Below are 15976 nucleotides of genomic sequence, written 5' to 3' on the forward strand. Positions count from 1 at the left end.
AACTATCGATACTTACATATAATTATTAAAGAATAAAACATAAAAATAACATGAAAATCACCACAGTGGTACTTGGGGAGATCTAGAACAAGAATCAGGTGGAGTTTGTAGAACACAATTTGATTTCATATTTTTATGAATTTTTAAAATATGTCTGTAGAGCGAGGTAGTCTATGACTTTTACATATAATTATTAAATAATAAAACAGTAAAACAACATGATAGTCACCACAGTGGTACTTAATTGGGAACATGTATAACAAGAATCAGGTGAAGTTTGCAGTAAACAGTTTCATTTTATTTATTTTTCATGAATTTTAAAAATATTTCTACCGACACTTAACACCTACCACGCAACCTCATGTAGACGCGCAATACATTTTAAGCATAGATGGCGTGACCGCATACAAGTGGCGGAGCAGGTGGGTATAGCCGTGGCAGGTCGAGTGACAGGCGCGTATATCTGTGACAGGTCTATATATATATATATATATATATATATATATATATATATTAGACATATATAGACCAATGACTATATATATATAGTCATTGGTCGGAACACATCACTTTATTAGGCTGATGTCCATTTTTATTCGCATTACACAGTTGATGGAAATACACGCAGATGCTCATATTTTTGAGCTGAATTTTCATTAATGCAAAGTTGGATGGAATCCCGGCTATTGTCTGCATCAAACCATGCTTCCGATCAAATGTCATACACTTCTGCGCAGTGGCGTAGCGCAAATCCGCGGGCCGAAGTCCGAGGCCCCCCGAAGGAAGGTTCAACCAAGGGGAGCCAATGGATATCACACAAGAAGCAACGTGCAAACTTTGCGGAAAAGTTATGCCGGTAAAAGCTTAACCTCGATCAGTATTCAAAGTGAAAGTAAAAGTGACGGAGCTGCCTGACGCTGCATTAACGGAGCATTTTCTCTCAGAGACGAATTTCAACATAATATGCTGATAACGGTATAATTTATTCCATAATTTCCTTTGTGGCCCGTACATATAGTGAATCAAATGAGAAGAATAGTATTTCGTGTTAAACAGCTTGTTTTTTTGTTTTGTTTTTTAAAGTTGGTGAAGTAGCCTAAAGCTGCTTTTCATTTATGACTGCAGTGTTAGGAAATATTATAGACTGTTATAATATTATAGAGGTCTAATTCATTGTATAATAGACCTAAAAAATGTTTAAAACATTTTCAAAGAGGAGCTGATAGCCTAATCTTTTATTATCCTTACAGCACGTCAGTTATGCGGTGATGCGCTGTGAAATTATTGCGGGGCAAGTTTATTATAATATTAATTTAATAATAAAAATAGCTTACCTAATAGTAATAATAATAGACTAGAAGAATGTAACAGGCTTACATTAATTGGAAATGCCAAATCCTCTTAATATTGACAATATTTGTCGGAGTAACGTAGCCCTCAATCACGCTGCAGTGTTTGTGAGAGCTGCCGCCTTCTCCGCCCCAAGCAGAGTGAAATTCTCCGACTCCGATACAGGAAAAATAAAACAGAACTTATAACATTGGGGCTAAGATGCTTGGTGTCTCAGTCCAGATGCTTGGTGTCTCAGTCTAGATGCTTGGTGTTTCGGGCTAGATGCTTGGTGTCTCAGTCTAGATGCATGGTGTCTCAGTCTAGATGCGTGATGTCTCAGTCCAGATGCTTGGTGTCTCAGTCTAGATGCTTGGTGTCTCAGTCCAGATGCTTGGTGTCTCAGTCCAGATGCTTGGTGTCTCAGTCCAGATGCTTGGTATCTCAGTCTAGATGCTTGGTGTCTCAGTCCAGATGCTTGGTGTCTCGGGTTAGATTACCTGAAACACCAAACTAAACCTGTCTGTGTAGTTTGGTGTTTCAGCGATTCTAAGTGTCTGCTGTTTTAACGTTACTTAATTTAACTGTAGACTGAAACGTTATTATATATTGGCAATTGGTAATGTTTTATAAGTTGCTTGGTGTCTCACTCCAGATGCTTGGTGTCTCAGTCCAGATGCTTGGTGTCTCAGTCTAGATGCGTGTTGTCTCAGTCTAGATGCGTGGTGTCTCAGTCCAGATGCTTGGTGTCTCAGTCTAGATGCTTAGTGTCTCAGTCTAGATGCGTGGTGTCTCAGTCCAGATGCTTGGTGTCTCAGTCCAGATGCTTGGTGTCTCAGTCCAGATGCGTGGTGTCTCAGTCTAGATGCGTGGTGTCTCAGTCTAGATGCTTGGTGTTTCAGGTTAGATGCTTGGTGTCTCAGTCTAGATGCGTGATGTCTCAGTCCAGATGCTTGGTGTCTCAGTCTAGATGCGTGATGTCTCAGTCCAGATGCTTGGTGTCTCAGTCTAGATGCTTGGTGTCTCAGTCCAGATGCTTGGTGTCTCAGTCCAGATGCTTGGTGTCTCAGTCCAGATGCTTGGTATCTCAGTCTAGATGCTTGGTGTCTCAGTCCAGATGCTTGGTGTCTCGGGTTAGATTACCTGAAACACCAAACTAAACCTGTCTGTGTAGTTTGGTGTTTCAGCGATTCTAAGTGTCTGCTGTTTTAACGTTACTTAATTTAACTGTAGACTGAAACGTTATTATATATTGGCAATTGGTAATGTTTTATAAGTTGCTTGGTGTCTCACTCCAGATGCTTGGTGTCTCAGTCCAGATGCTTGGTGTCTCAGTCTAGATGCGTGGTGTCTCAGTCCAGATGCTTGGTGTCTCAGTCTAGATGCTTAGTGTCTCAGTCTAGATGCGTGGTGTCTCAGTCCAGATGCTTGGTGTCTCAGTCCAGATGCTTGGTGTCTCAGTCCAGATGCGTGGTGTCTCAGTCTAGATGCGTGGTGTCTCAGTCTAGATGCTTGGTGTTTCAGGTTAGATGCTTGGTGTCTCAGTCTAGATGCGTGGTGTCTCAGGTTAGATGCTTGGTGTCTCAGTCTAGATGCTCGGTGTTTCGGGTTAGATGCTTGGTGTCTCAGTCTAGATGCGTGGTGTCTCAGGTTAGATGCTTGGTGTCTCAGTCTAGATGCTTGGTGTTTCGGGTTAGATGCTTGGTGTCTCAGTCTAGATGCTTGGTGTTTCAGTCTAGATGCGTGGTGTCTCAGTCTAGATGCTTGGTGTTTCAGTCTAGATGCGTGGTGTCTCAGTCTAGATGCTTGGTGTTTCGGGTTAGATGCTTGGTGTCTCAGTCTAGATGCGTGATGTCTCAGTCCAGATGCTTGGTGTCTCAGTCTAGATGCTTGGTGTCTCGGGTTAGATTACCTGAAACACCAAACTAAACCTGTCTGTGTAGTTTGGTGTTTCAGCGATTCTAAGTGTCTGCTGTTTTAACGTTACTTAATTTAACTGTAGACTGAAACGTTATTATATATTGGCAATTGGTAATGTTTTATAAGTTGCTTGGTGTCTCAGTCCAGATGCTTGGTGTCTCAGTCCAGATGCTTGGTGTCTCAGTCCAGATGCGTGGTGTCTCAGTCTAGATGCTTGGTGTCTCAGTCTAGATGCGTGTTGTCTCAGTCTAGATGCTTGGTGTCTCAATCTAGATGCATGGTGTCTCAGTCCAGATGCTTGGTGTCTCAGTCCAGATGCTTGGTGTCTCAGTCCAGATGCTTGGTGTCTCAGTCCAGATGCGTGGTGTCTCAGTCTAGATGCTTGGTGTTTCGGGTTAGATGCTTGGTGTCTCAGTCTAGATGCTTGGTGTTTCAGGTTAGATGCTTGGTGTCTCAGTCTAGATGCTTGGTGTTTCGGGTTAGATGCTTGGTGTCTCAGTCTAGATGCTTGGTGTCTCAGTCTAGATGCTTGGTGTTTCGGGTTAGATGCTTGGTGTCTCAGTCTAGATGCGTGGTGTCTCAGTCTAGATGCGTGATATCTCAGTCCAGATGCTTGTTGTCTCAGTCCAGATGCTTGGTGTCTCAGTCCAGATGCGTGATATCTCAGTCCAGATGCTTGTTTTCTCAGTCCAGATGCTTGGTGTCTCAGTCCAGATGCTTGGTGTCTCGGGTTAGATGCGTGGTGTCTCAGGTTGATGAAAGATGTCAGTGTTTCTCTCTTGTGGCATTCTAGTACAGTGCTGAGGTCAGATTTATTGGTGACGAAGCCAGACACAGTGTTTTTTGAAATGTTCAGCACTTTAAAACAATCAGGGAGCCATTCTGTTCCAAAAGATTTAGGAAGGTAGTCTGTAAGGAAGGACTAGGGGAGAACATTGTGCATTTGAATAGACTTTTGAACTTGAAATTATATATTATAGGCTCACCTAGAGTATTTCTTGTCTGGTCTGCCTCTGCCATTATGCAAAGGAAACAGAGGACCTAAAAAAAATGTATAAATGTGAAAACAGATTATTCTTATATCATATATTGTATGTGCACTTCAACCGAGTTTTCAATAATTCGAATTTATAAAGGCTATAATAGTAACAATAATATATGAGACAAGCATCCAACCTGAGACACCACGCATCTAACTTGATACACCAAGCATCTAGACTGAGACACCAAGCATCTAGACTGAGACGCCACGCATCTAACCTGATACGCCACGCATCTAGAACTGAGACTTGCGAACAAGCCACGCCCTCGTGCTGTCGTCAGACTCGAAACACCAAGTATTTAGTCGGAGCCGTTTCTCTATGTGCCGCTATATGTAAGCTGTCCGCCATATTGGAACGGTCAAAACTGTGCGTCTGTAATCATAGTTAGACACATGTATGAATATCTATAACTACAATAGACTTAAGCAGATGATTTTAACACAATACAACAAGAGGCGTGTATATCTAGTGTATATATCTATGGCAAATGCACTGAAGGTCATGTGACAAGAACCAACCGTTCAGCTTCCGCCTTTCCGTAACAAAACATCAAAATCTCAGCTGAATAGCTGATCATAGCTGTACAAGGTGGTTTTTATATCTCATCTCCATAAATATATCGAGTAGTAAAGCTAATGCAAGGGCTAGAAATCAATTTATCCAATTTATCCTTCCTCGTCCTCGTGGAGAGCGCAGTTCATGGTTGCATAACAACGACAGATGCCACGGGAGCGCAAGCGCTTTGGAAAGAAGGAGAAAGCGGTGCGGCCGCGCTTTCCACGCGTTTTTAGACGCGAAATGTGAATGCCGCCTAAAACGTTTCCATAGTATAAAAACCTGTAATATTGAGTTAATACATATAAAAACACAAACCAACATATTCTCACCTATGAAAGGATATCCTATTTCTTCGGGAATTTAAATCTCAGTGGTTTCCCAACAAGAAGCTCCGCAATGTTGTGCCATCATTGCTTAATTTCTTACTGTGAATGATGACACGTTGACCGTTCCAAGATGGCGGGCGCGCCGACGTGTCTGGAGCGGTCGAGTGTGGCTTTACGTATACACATCTATGGTTATAGGCTCATGTCGTGTGTGTATGCGTGTGTGTTCATATCACGATGGATCTCTCTTATCAAGCAATAAGGACTGCTAATCAGGCCAGAGAGGCGGTAAGTAATAAGCGAAGTTGTTGTTCTTTTTTTTTAATTAAACTTTGCTCTCTATGATTTCACACGCCAGACAGACGGGCGACAAACTGTTATTGAGCTACAGTTGAGCGAAATTTGCTAATGCATGAATGCGTATAACGGAATGCGTATATAAACACAAATAAATTAATCAAACCGAGTGTAATTTCAAACAGCCTTCAGACCACACTTTTATTACAATTAGTAAGAGGTCTAGTTATTTTCTAAATACCCGTGTTTACAGCCAATGTGGGTCCTGTGTTGCTACAGCAACCCGGCACGCTGCTCTTTGCACTTCCCTTAATGTAAGATTTGGCGCCATCTACCGGATCAATACAGTCTGTAGTGTAGTTTTTGAAAAATATTAAACTCTAAATTTAAATGTTGCAATAAAAAAGGTAGCAATTCAAATAAAAATGGAATCAAAGTAGTTTCCTGATGTAATTTTAAATATGTATTATGAATTCATTTTCTTCTTAGGATGAGCAAAGAACTGAAACACGCAGGAGAAATTTGCTGATTTTGATTTATCATCATTTACTGGAGGAGGGGTGAGTTTTCCCTTAAAGCATTTATTAAACTAACATACTCTCAAATGAGAGAAAAGACTCAAGTGTAAATACATTTGAATGAATTTCTCACAGGTATATGGATTCAGCCAAGGCCTTAGAAAAAGACAGCAGTTTTGGTTTATGCCACTTTGAGGTGTGTGATAATGTTGACCTGGACACGGTTCTTATGGAATATGAGAGTTATTATTTTATAAAGTTTCAGAAATATCCCAAACTAACAAAGAAACTGCCAGATCAAGGTGAGATTTTACTCTTCATTTTGTTCTTTAACACTTCATAATAAGTCACCAATATTTATGTATTTTTATTTTTAAATGTTAATTTTTTTATTAGTAATAGATCAACATTTATAGTATGTTTTTGCATATACATTAAATAATGATATATATATATATATATATATATATATATATATATATATATATATATATACCCGATTCCCAAAAAGTTGGGACAGTGTACAAATTGTGAATAAAAAAGGAATGCAATGATGTGGAAGTTTCAAATTTCAATATTTTATTCAGAATACAACATAGATGACATATCATATGTTTAAACTGAGAAAATGTATCATTTTAAGGGAAAAATAAATTGATTTTAAATTTCATGGCATCAACACATCTCAAAAAAGTTGGGACAAGGCCATGTTTACCACAGTGTGGCATCCCCTCTTCTTTTTATAACAGTCTGCAAACGTCTGGGGACTGAGGAGACAAGTTGCTCAAGTTTAGGAATAGGAATGTTGTCCCATTCTTGTCTAATACAGGCTTTTAGTTGCTCAACTGTCTTAGGTCTTCTTTGTCGCATCTTCCTCTTTATGATGCGCCAAATGTTTTCTATGGGTGAAAGATCTGGACTGCAGGCTGGCCATTTCAGTACCCGGATCCTTCTTCTACGCAGCCATGATGTTGTAATTGATGCAGTATGTGGTCTGGCATTGTCATGTTGGAAAATGCAAGGTCTTCCCTGAAAGAGACGATGTCTGGATGGGAGCATATGTTGTTCTAGAACTTGGATATACCTTTCAGCATTGATGGTGCCTTTCCAGATGTGTAAGCTGCCCATGCCACACACACTCATGCAACCCCATACCATCAGAGATGCAGGCTTCTGAACTGAGTGCTGATAACAACTTGGGTTGTCCTTGTCCTCTTTAGTCCGGATGACATGGCGTCCCAGTTTTCCAAAAAGAACTTCAAATTTTGATTCGTCTGACCACAGAACAGTTTTCAACTTTGCCACAGTCCATTTTAAATGAGCCTTGGCCCAGAGAAAACGCCTGCGCTTCTGGATCAAGTTTAGATATGGCTTCTTTTTTGACCTATAGAGTTTTAGCCGGCAACGGCGAATGGCACGGTGGATTGTGTTCACCGACAATGTTTTCTGGAAGTATTCCTGAGCCCATGTTGTGATTTCCATTACAGTAGCATTCCTGTCTGTGATGCAGTGCCATCTAAGGGCCCGAAGATCACGGGCATCCAGTATGGTTTTCCGGCCTTGACCCTTACACACAGAGATTGTTCCAGATTCTCTGAATCTTTGGATGATATTATGCACTGTAGATGATGATAACTTCAAACTCCTTTCTAATATTGCTCCACTATTTTTCGCCGCAGCATTGGGGGAATTGGTGATCCTCTGCCCATCTTGACTTCTGAGAGACACTACCACTCTGAGAGGCTCTTTTTATACCCAATCATGTTGCCAATTGACCTAATAAGTTGCAAATTGGTCCTCCAGCTGTTCCTTATATGTACATTTAACTTTTCCGGCCTCTTATTGCTACCTGTCCCAACTTTTTCGGAATGTGTAGCTCTCATGAAATCCAAAATGAGCCAATATTTGGCATGACATTTCAAAATGTCTCACTTTCAACATTTGATATGTTATCTATATTCTATTGTGAATAAAATATAAGTTTATGAGATTTGTAAATTATTGCATTCCTTTTTTATTCACAATTTGTACAGTGTCCCAACTTTTTTGGAATCGGGTTTGTATATATATATTGTAATATTTGTTAATACCATTAATGACAGTTATTATTCAGTGTTACTTTTTCCTTTATAGGAGAGAGTCGGCGTGTAAAGAGTTGTGGTAAAAGAAGGTATGTACAGTACTTTTACCACAAGGACATTCAAAGTCTCAGGATCATTTCTGTTTATTCACTGTGTATTCATATGTGAAAGGACATCATCATCCTGTCAGACACTCCCAAGAATCAACTCCATCCAGCGACCCCCATCCAGAAACACTGTTAAAAGGTCTGAATCGAAATTAACAGCAAGAGACATCAGTAAATCCAGGGTAAGTCTCCAAACATCCTTTACATCTATTATGCCTCGTAATAAAAAAATAAATAAAAAAAGGTCATTTTGAATGTATAGCTCATCATTTTGACTTTTTTTCCTCACAATTCTGACATTTTTTATAACTTATAAATTGCAGTTGCAGTATCTCACAATTCAGACTTTGTAATATAAATAATGTCAGAATTGCAAGATATAAACTTGCAGTTAAAAAAGATAATTGTCTCACAATTCTGACTTTTTTCTCAGAACTGAGACATTAAAACTCGGAATTGCGAGAAAGAATAACTTTTTTAATTGCTAGTTTATATCACACAATTCCGACTTTTTTCTTGCAATTGTAGGTTTAAATAATTCTGAGATAAAAGAAAGTCAGAATTATGAGTTATAAACAGATAATTGCAAGAAATAAAGTCAGAATTGTGAGATACAGTATAAACTTGCAATTATGAGTTATAAAGTCTGAATTGTGAGATATAACTTGCAGTTGCGAGGACAAAAATGTCAGAATTGTCAGAATTTATATCTTGCAATTCTGACGTTTTTCTTAGAACTGTGATATTTAAACTTGTATTGTGAGAAAAAAAATTACTGTTTTAAATTGCTAAATGTTTTAATTTTTCTTGCAATTGTGAGTTTAAATATCACAATTCTGAGATTTAAAAAAGTCAGAATTGCAAGTTATAAACGTATAATTGCCAGAAATAAAGTCAGAATTGTGAGATATAAACTCGAAGTTGTGAGTAAAAAATTTCAGAATTCTCAGAATTCTCACAGTTCTGACTTTTTTCTCAGAACTTTTTGAATTGACAATTTTTTTAATTGCTAGCTTATATCTCACAATTCTGCCTTTTTTATTTCGCAATTCTGAGTTTATTTCTTACAGTTGTGAGATACAAACTCACAATTGCAAGTTATAAACTTCCAAATTGCGAGTTAACAAACACTCACCATTGCCAGAAAGAAATTCAGAGATGCGAGTTTATATCTCACAATTGCAAGAAAAAAAGTCAGAACTGCGAGATAAAAAGTAACAGTTACCTTTTTTTTTAATTCGGTGGCTGAAACAAGCTTCCATATATTTGAAGAAAATATTCTGTCCTCTATAAATGTTAAAAAATAACTTTGCTTGATCTGTCCAGGAAGGTAACAGCCTGACACCTGTGGAGACATCAGGATTTGGTCTGAATGTGTCTCCTATCATCAGGAATGGAGCAGAAGAAGGAACACACATGAGAAAGGTCATTCTTTTTAGAGAACCCGGAACGTTTATTCAAACATTTGTCACAAATATGAAAATTCTGCCATGATTATCTCACCCTCATATGACTTTCTTCATCAGGGTCATCAGGTTGATTACAGAAATCTGATTCAAGATGCAGTTAAAGGTGCCGCTGAAACAGATTTCTCGGTAGGTCAGCTGTATTTTCATTCAGAATATTCCAGGTTGAATACAACTTAAGCTCTGCTGGGACTGAGTTATAGTTCCGGAACAGCCCTTATCCCTTTTTTAACAATGAAAACCAATTTGTTTTGAACATTCCGTTTCTGTTGAGATCTAATATTTGTTATATTTGACTAACAGGAGCGTTTGCTGAAACCCATAAGTGCCTTCATTGGGATGAACAGTGACATGAGGGAACTTGCAGCTGTTATTAGCAGAGTAAGTTCATGTTTATGAAATAATTTCTCTTGTATGGCAGTTTGAAACTATATTAGGGTAAACAACCTAATCTTATGTTTAAGTCTGTCATTTTACCACAAAATTAAAATAAAAAATACACTTAGAATGAAGAACATTTATCAGGACTATTAAGCAGTTTTTTTTTAAGAATTTGCAATGTGATTATTTTCAGGACAGTTAAAGGGTTAGTTCACCCAAAAATGAAAATAATGTCATTTATTACTCACCCTCATGTCGTTCCACACCCGCAAGACCTTCGTTAATCTTCGGAACACATATTGAGATATTTTTGTTGAAATCCGATGGCTCCGTGAGGCCTACATAGGGAGCAATGACATTTCCTCTCTCAAGATCCATAAAGGTACTAAAAACATATTTAAATCAGTTAATGAGTACAGTGGTTCAATATTAATATTATAAAGCGACGAGAATATTTAGTGATGGTGATTTCAAAACACTGCTTCAGGAAGCTTCGGAGCATAATGAATCAGCGATCGGATCGCGTGTCAAACCGCCCAGCAGCTCTGAAACCGCCAAACTGCTGAAATCACGTGGCTTTGGCGCTCTGAACCGCTGATTCGACACGCTGATTCATAATGCTCCGAAGCTTCATGAAGCAGTGTTTTGAAATCGGCCATCACTATATAAGTCGTTATTTTGTTTTTTTTGGCGCACCAAAAATATTTTCGTCGCTTTATAATATTAATATTGAACCACTGTACTCACATGAACTGATTTAAATATGTTTTTAGTACCTTTATGGATCTTGAGAGAGGAAATGTCATTGCTGGCTATGTAGGCCTCACAGAGCCATCGGATTTCAACAAAAATATCTGAATTTGCGTTCTGAAGATTAACGAAGGTCTTACGGGTGTGGAAAGGCATGAGCGTGAGTAATAAATGACAGAATTTTCATTTTGGGGTGAACTAACCCTTTAAGCACATTCTCATTCTCATTACTGTGATACAGTACATAAAATCAATCTGTATTGACAAAATCATTTTTCAAAATTAGTCCACACAATGAATGAGATTCAGAGTAAAAATTCTAGTACAAAAAAAATATGTTTTTTCATGCACTTGAAGCATACATGTGTAACCGAGTGCCATAATAATCTATTGTTGCTTTAAATTAAAATCGGCAAAAAGCAGACCAATTATTGCATGTTTTCATTATGGTAATGAGTTTTTTTGGGGGGGTGGTGAACTTAATTATCATAAAAATATCTTGACAAGCCTAAAATATTCTTTTCATTTTCATTCATTTGATTTTGATGTTTCACCCATTTATACCAAATTTTAACTTTAAAGCCAAATAAATTGAACAGTATTTCTGTCAATTGAAGAAACATTAATGAATGTGCATTTTCAACATTATTTCAACACTAGAGAGCAGCATACAGTCTGTTTTATAATAGCATGATACGTCCAATATCATTGTGTGTGTGTAGATACATACACAAGGTGGAACATGTATTATTGAAGCACTCAATTTCATCTTTCTCTGCTGTCTCTCCATAAAGGATATCTATTTACACAACCCCAACGTGCGCTGGGACGACATTATAGGACTGGAGGCTGCCAAGCGATTAGTCAAAGAAGCTGTCGTCTACCCCATTAAGGTGCTTGGCTGCTAAACACTTTGGTATTTCTCAAGCTGCCGCCTGCCTTCGATTCTGAATACATCTCCACTAAAGGCTACAGGAAAGCCGAGCTCAGGGTTATTTCTTAAGATGACATGAAATCTATACCTGAATACCATCCAATCTGACTGCTCACATATCTGGCTCATCTCTGGCCTCCCTGGTCATGACTACAAATTCACAATACGCTCCTGACAAACAGGAAATGCAAACGTTATTTGTCTTCTCTGACTCAATCATGTGGTGAAGAAGGTTGTTGTCAAACAGAATTACCTGGAAATTCTGTTTGCTCAGTATTATTTGCTTCTAGCACATAAAGTAAGAATTGTATGAAGAATATGATTACATCACGTTATGCTGAAAGACATCTTTTGGCTTGGTTTTGTCAATACTTGAAACTTTTCATGTATTAGATAAAGTAGTGTCTGACAGTTAATTGGTCAATGAAAAATATGAATTTATGTTCTCCTCCGATTCTCCTCATCGTTAAGTCAAAAAACGCAATTGATTATGGTCAGTTTTAGTGGTGTTTGCTAAGGCAGCTTGCAGAGAAGAGGTGTGCTCATGCTGTTCTTTAACAAAATTGATTTTTTACATAGTGGATAAAATCTGTGAAACCTGCATCCTCACAACGGCTTAGCGACCACTCAAAATAACCCTAGCGACCACTCATAAGACCTTAGTAGCCAATTAACAATCATTCAGAACACTTTCAAACAGCTAGCAACCACCCAGAACACATTTAAAAAACCATAACAATCAGAGCACCACAGCAATAACCTAGCAACACTTTTACAGGCACTTGGAACACCTTAGCAGCAACACCTAGCAACACCCTAGTAACCACCTAGAACATTATAGAAACCAACTAACAACTATTCAGAACACTCTTTCAATGGTCTAACAACCACCTAGATTATAACATCCTTAGAAACTTCCTTGTAATGCCCTAGTAACCATCCAGAACACCCTAGCACATGCTTAGCAACCACCTAGAAATGCACCAACAGCCACGCAGAACTCCTATCAGCTGTCTAGAAACCACATAGATCACCACAGCAACAACCTAACAACACAAGGCAATTTAGAATGCCTTGAAACTGCAACACACCTAACAAAATCCTAGTAGCCATGGCAAAGCGCCACCTAGCAATGTTCTAACAGCCATTTAGAACACCTTAGCAGTCACCTAGCAACACCCTAGAAACCACCCAGAACATTATAGCAACCAACTAGCAACTATTCAGAACACGCTTTCAATGGTCTAACAACCACCTAGATTATAACATCCTTAGAAACTTCCTTGTAATACCATAGTAACCATCTAGAGCACCCTAGCACATGCTTAGCAACAACCTAGTAATGGATTAACAGCCACCCAGAACTCCACTGCAACCAGCAAGAAACCACCCACAACGCCCTACAAATGCTCTGACGACTCAGATCACCATAGCAGCTCTCTAACAACCGTACAGAGCAGCACAGCAACAGCCAGCCTAGCAACGCACTTATATCAACTTAGGGCACCTTAAAACCCTCTAGCAATGCCTTAATAACCACCAAGAACACCCTAGCAACTGCTTAGCAAACACCCAGAACACAATCTGCCTAACAACAACACCCTAGTAACCATGACAAACCCCATAGCAACCACATAGTAATGTACTACCAGCCACTCAGAAAACTTTAGCTACACCCTAGTAACCACTCAGAACATTATACCAACCAACTAGCAACTCTCCAGAACACCCTTTCAATGGTGTAACTACCTAAGATTACAACATCCTTTGTAACGTCCATGCCATAGTAACCCTCCAGAACACCCTAGCACATGCTTAGCAACCACCTGCACTAACAACCCCAAGAACATCATTAGCAGCTCTCTATCAACCACAGCAACACAATTACCGAACACCTTAGAAACCATCTAGCAATTTCCTAGTATCCCAGAACACTCTAACAATATGCATAACAACAACAACACAGTAACCATGGCAAAGCACCATAGCAACCAGTCGAAATACCAAAGCAACCCCCCATCGGAACACATCAAACCACCCATTGCAACACACCTAACAAAATCCCAGTAGCCATGGCAAAGCAACAAACAGCCATTTAGAAAACCTTAGCAGTCACCTAGCAACACCCTAGTAACCACCCAGAACATTATAACATTCAACTAGCAACTATCAAAACACTCTAACAACCATCTTACAACATCCTAGCAACCAATTCAGAGAACCACAGCAAAAACCAAACAGTCAACATAAGATCACTATAGAAATGACCACCTAGATAATTCATTAACATCTACTCAAAACAATTTAGCAACCATCTAGCAATGCCCTAGCAACTACAACAACACCTCTTCTCTTTTTTCAGTATCCACAACTGTTTACTGGAATCCTGTCACCATGGAAGGGTTTACTCCTGTATGGACCACCAGGTGTGACCTTTCTGATTTCTGTTTGTATAAAGACATTATAGAATATTCAATCCCTAAATATAAATTATAATTCATTTTGTGTGTAGCATAATCTTAATGTGACGACTGCTTCCCAAAAATCAGGCACAGGAAAGACGATGCTGGCCAAAGCTGTAGCCACAGAGTGTAACACAACATTTTTCAACATCTCCGCATCCAGTATTGTGAGCAAATGGAGGGGAGACTCTGAGAAGCTAGTTCGGGTCAGGAGAGACTTAAGGACGTTATTTTCTCGTTTTATGAAATGTGTGGGGGGAAATGTTGTGCTCCGTGGAGCAATGATTTTTCCTCATGTTATGCTTCTCTGCAGGTTTTGTTTGAGCTGGCAAGATATCACGCCCCATCCACCATTTTCTTGGATGAGCTGGAATCAGTGATGAGCCAGCGAGGGGTTGGCCAAGGGTAAGCATGAGCCAGTAACTTTCACTGACAGTAACATTATAAAACAACCTAAAATCTCACTCTTAGTACACAATCCAATGCTTGGGTGTTGTGGATTGCAAGGGCACTGCTTTTATTCAGTGTTTTTGGCTGGATTTAGGTTATAGTGTGAATAAAAATACTATCGTACTGAATCAACTGATAGTTTTGATAATTATTAAATTACATCATTTTTCTTTTAAGAGGTGATCATGAGGGCAGTAGAAGGATGAAGACAGAGTTACTAGTTCAGATGGATGGACTGGCACGATCAAATGATCTTGTGTTTGTACTTGCTGCCTCAAACTTACCCTGGTGAGGAGTGATTGTGAGGAAACTATATTCATTTTCTGTTAAGGTTTTCTTTATAATCTTTCTAATCTCTTGCCAGGGAGTTGGACCATGCCATGCTGAGAAGACTAGAGAAACGTATACTGGTGGATCTCCCATCTGCCCCTGCCAGACAAGCCATGATCAGTCATTGGCTACCTCCGGTTAGTAACACAGGTGGGGTGGAGCTGCGGACAGAGCTGGACTATGATTCTCTAGCACAGGTGAGAGAAACCATGTCACTGAGGTACATCCACTCCACAGATACCAAAATTCAACACAATTTTAGAGAGAAAAACAAATGGATTGATTGGTTGGTTGATTGATTGATTGATTGATTGATTGATTGATTGATTGATTGGTTGGTTGGTTGGGTGGCTGATTGATTGATTGATTGATTGATTGATCGATTGACAGACAGTTGAACAGAGACAGAATACTAGATAGATAAATAGATATACTGACATTTCTACTTCCTTATATTTTAGGAGATGGAAGGTTATTCTGGATCAGATATCAGATTAGTATGTAAGGAGGCCGCTATGAGACCTGTGCGAAAAATCTTTGACGCCCTTGAAAATCATATTGAAGGTAAGAAATATGCCACGTCCCACTCTGAACGACATTAAACTGCTGTTTCATCACAAAATCTTGTTTCATCCATAAATCAGTCTCCATTACGCCATGTATCTTCACAGGTCAGTCCAATATGCCGGTTATTGAACTAGAAACTGTGACCACAGCAGATTTCCTGGAGGTGATTGCTCACACCAAACCCTCAGCCAGATGTCTGATGGATAGATACTCGGCCTGGGAGAAAGAGTACGAGTCTGTCTGACACATTATTATAGCAACTAAACAAATGTTTTTATTGCACTACTATCTACTCTTTTTTTATAATGAGATGCTGTGTTTTGTTACAAGTCTCACTGTCAATCTAACATTTTAGAGGAAAATACACTGCAATTAATTGAGGGTATGCATATTAAAAAACCATTTCAAAATATAGTTTGTTTTCATATTTTTCAAAAGATCAATAAAAGATTGATTT

At 39.0% G+C, this 15976-nt stretch overlaps 1 protein-coding gene across 4 annotated transcripts; it reads left to right on the forward strand.

The window, feature by feature from the left end:
• Positions 1-566: 566 nt before the first annotated feature.
• Positions 567-15835, forward strand: katnal2 (katanin p60 subunit A-like 2). Of its 4 annotated transcripts, XM_051907624.1 has the most exons (17): positions 567-975; positions 5375-5464; positions 5963-6033; positions 6127-6293; positions 8125-8161; positions 8244-8361; positions 9506-9604; positions 9706-9774; positions 9949-10026; positions 11571-11669; positions 14073-14136; positions 14260-14378; positions 14486-14577; positions 14800-14910; positions 14987-15149; positions 15414-15516; positions 15624-15835. In XM_051907624.1, the coding sequence occupies exons 1-17, from the start codon at positions 964-966 to the stop codon at positions 15761-15763; spliced, it is 1632 nt and encodes a 543-aa protein (XP_051763584.1). In that variant the 5' UTR covers positions 567-963; the 3' UTR covers positions 15764-15835. The 4 variants fall into 4 exon arrangements, with proteins under 4 accessions (XP_051763584.1, XP_051763586.1, XP_051763585.1 ...); XM_051907626.1 differs by lacking the exon at positions 5375-5464 and having other exon boundaries at positions 570-975; XM_051907625.1 differs by lacking the exon at positions 567-975 and having other exon boundaries at positions 5270-5464.
• Positions 15836-15976: the final 141 nt, after the last annotated feature.

This window comes from Ctenopharyngodon idella, chromosome 10, assembly GCF_019924925.1.
Source record: "Ctenopharyngodon idella isolate HZGC_01 chromosome 10, HZGC01, whole genome shotgun sequence".
NCBI lineage: Eukaryota > Metazoa > Chordata > Actinopteri > Cypriniformes > Xenocyprididae > Ctenopharyngodon > Ctenopharyngodon idella.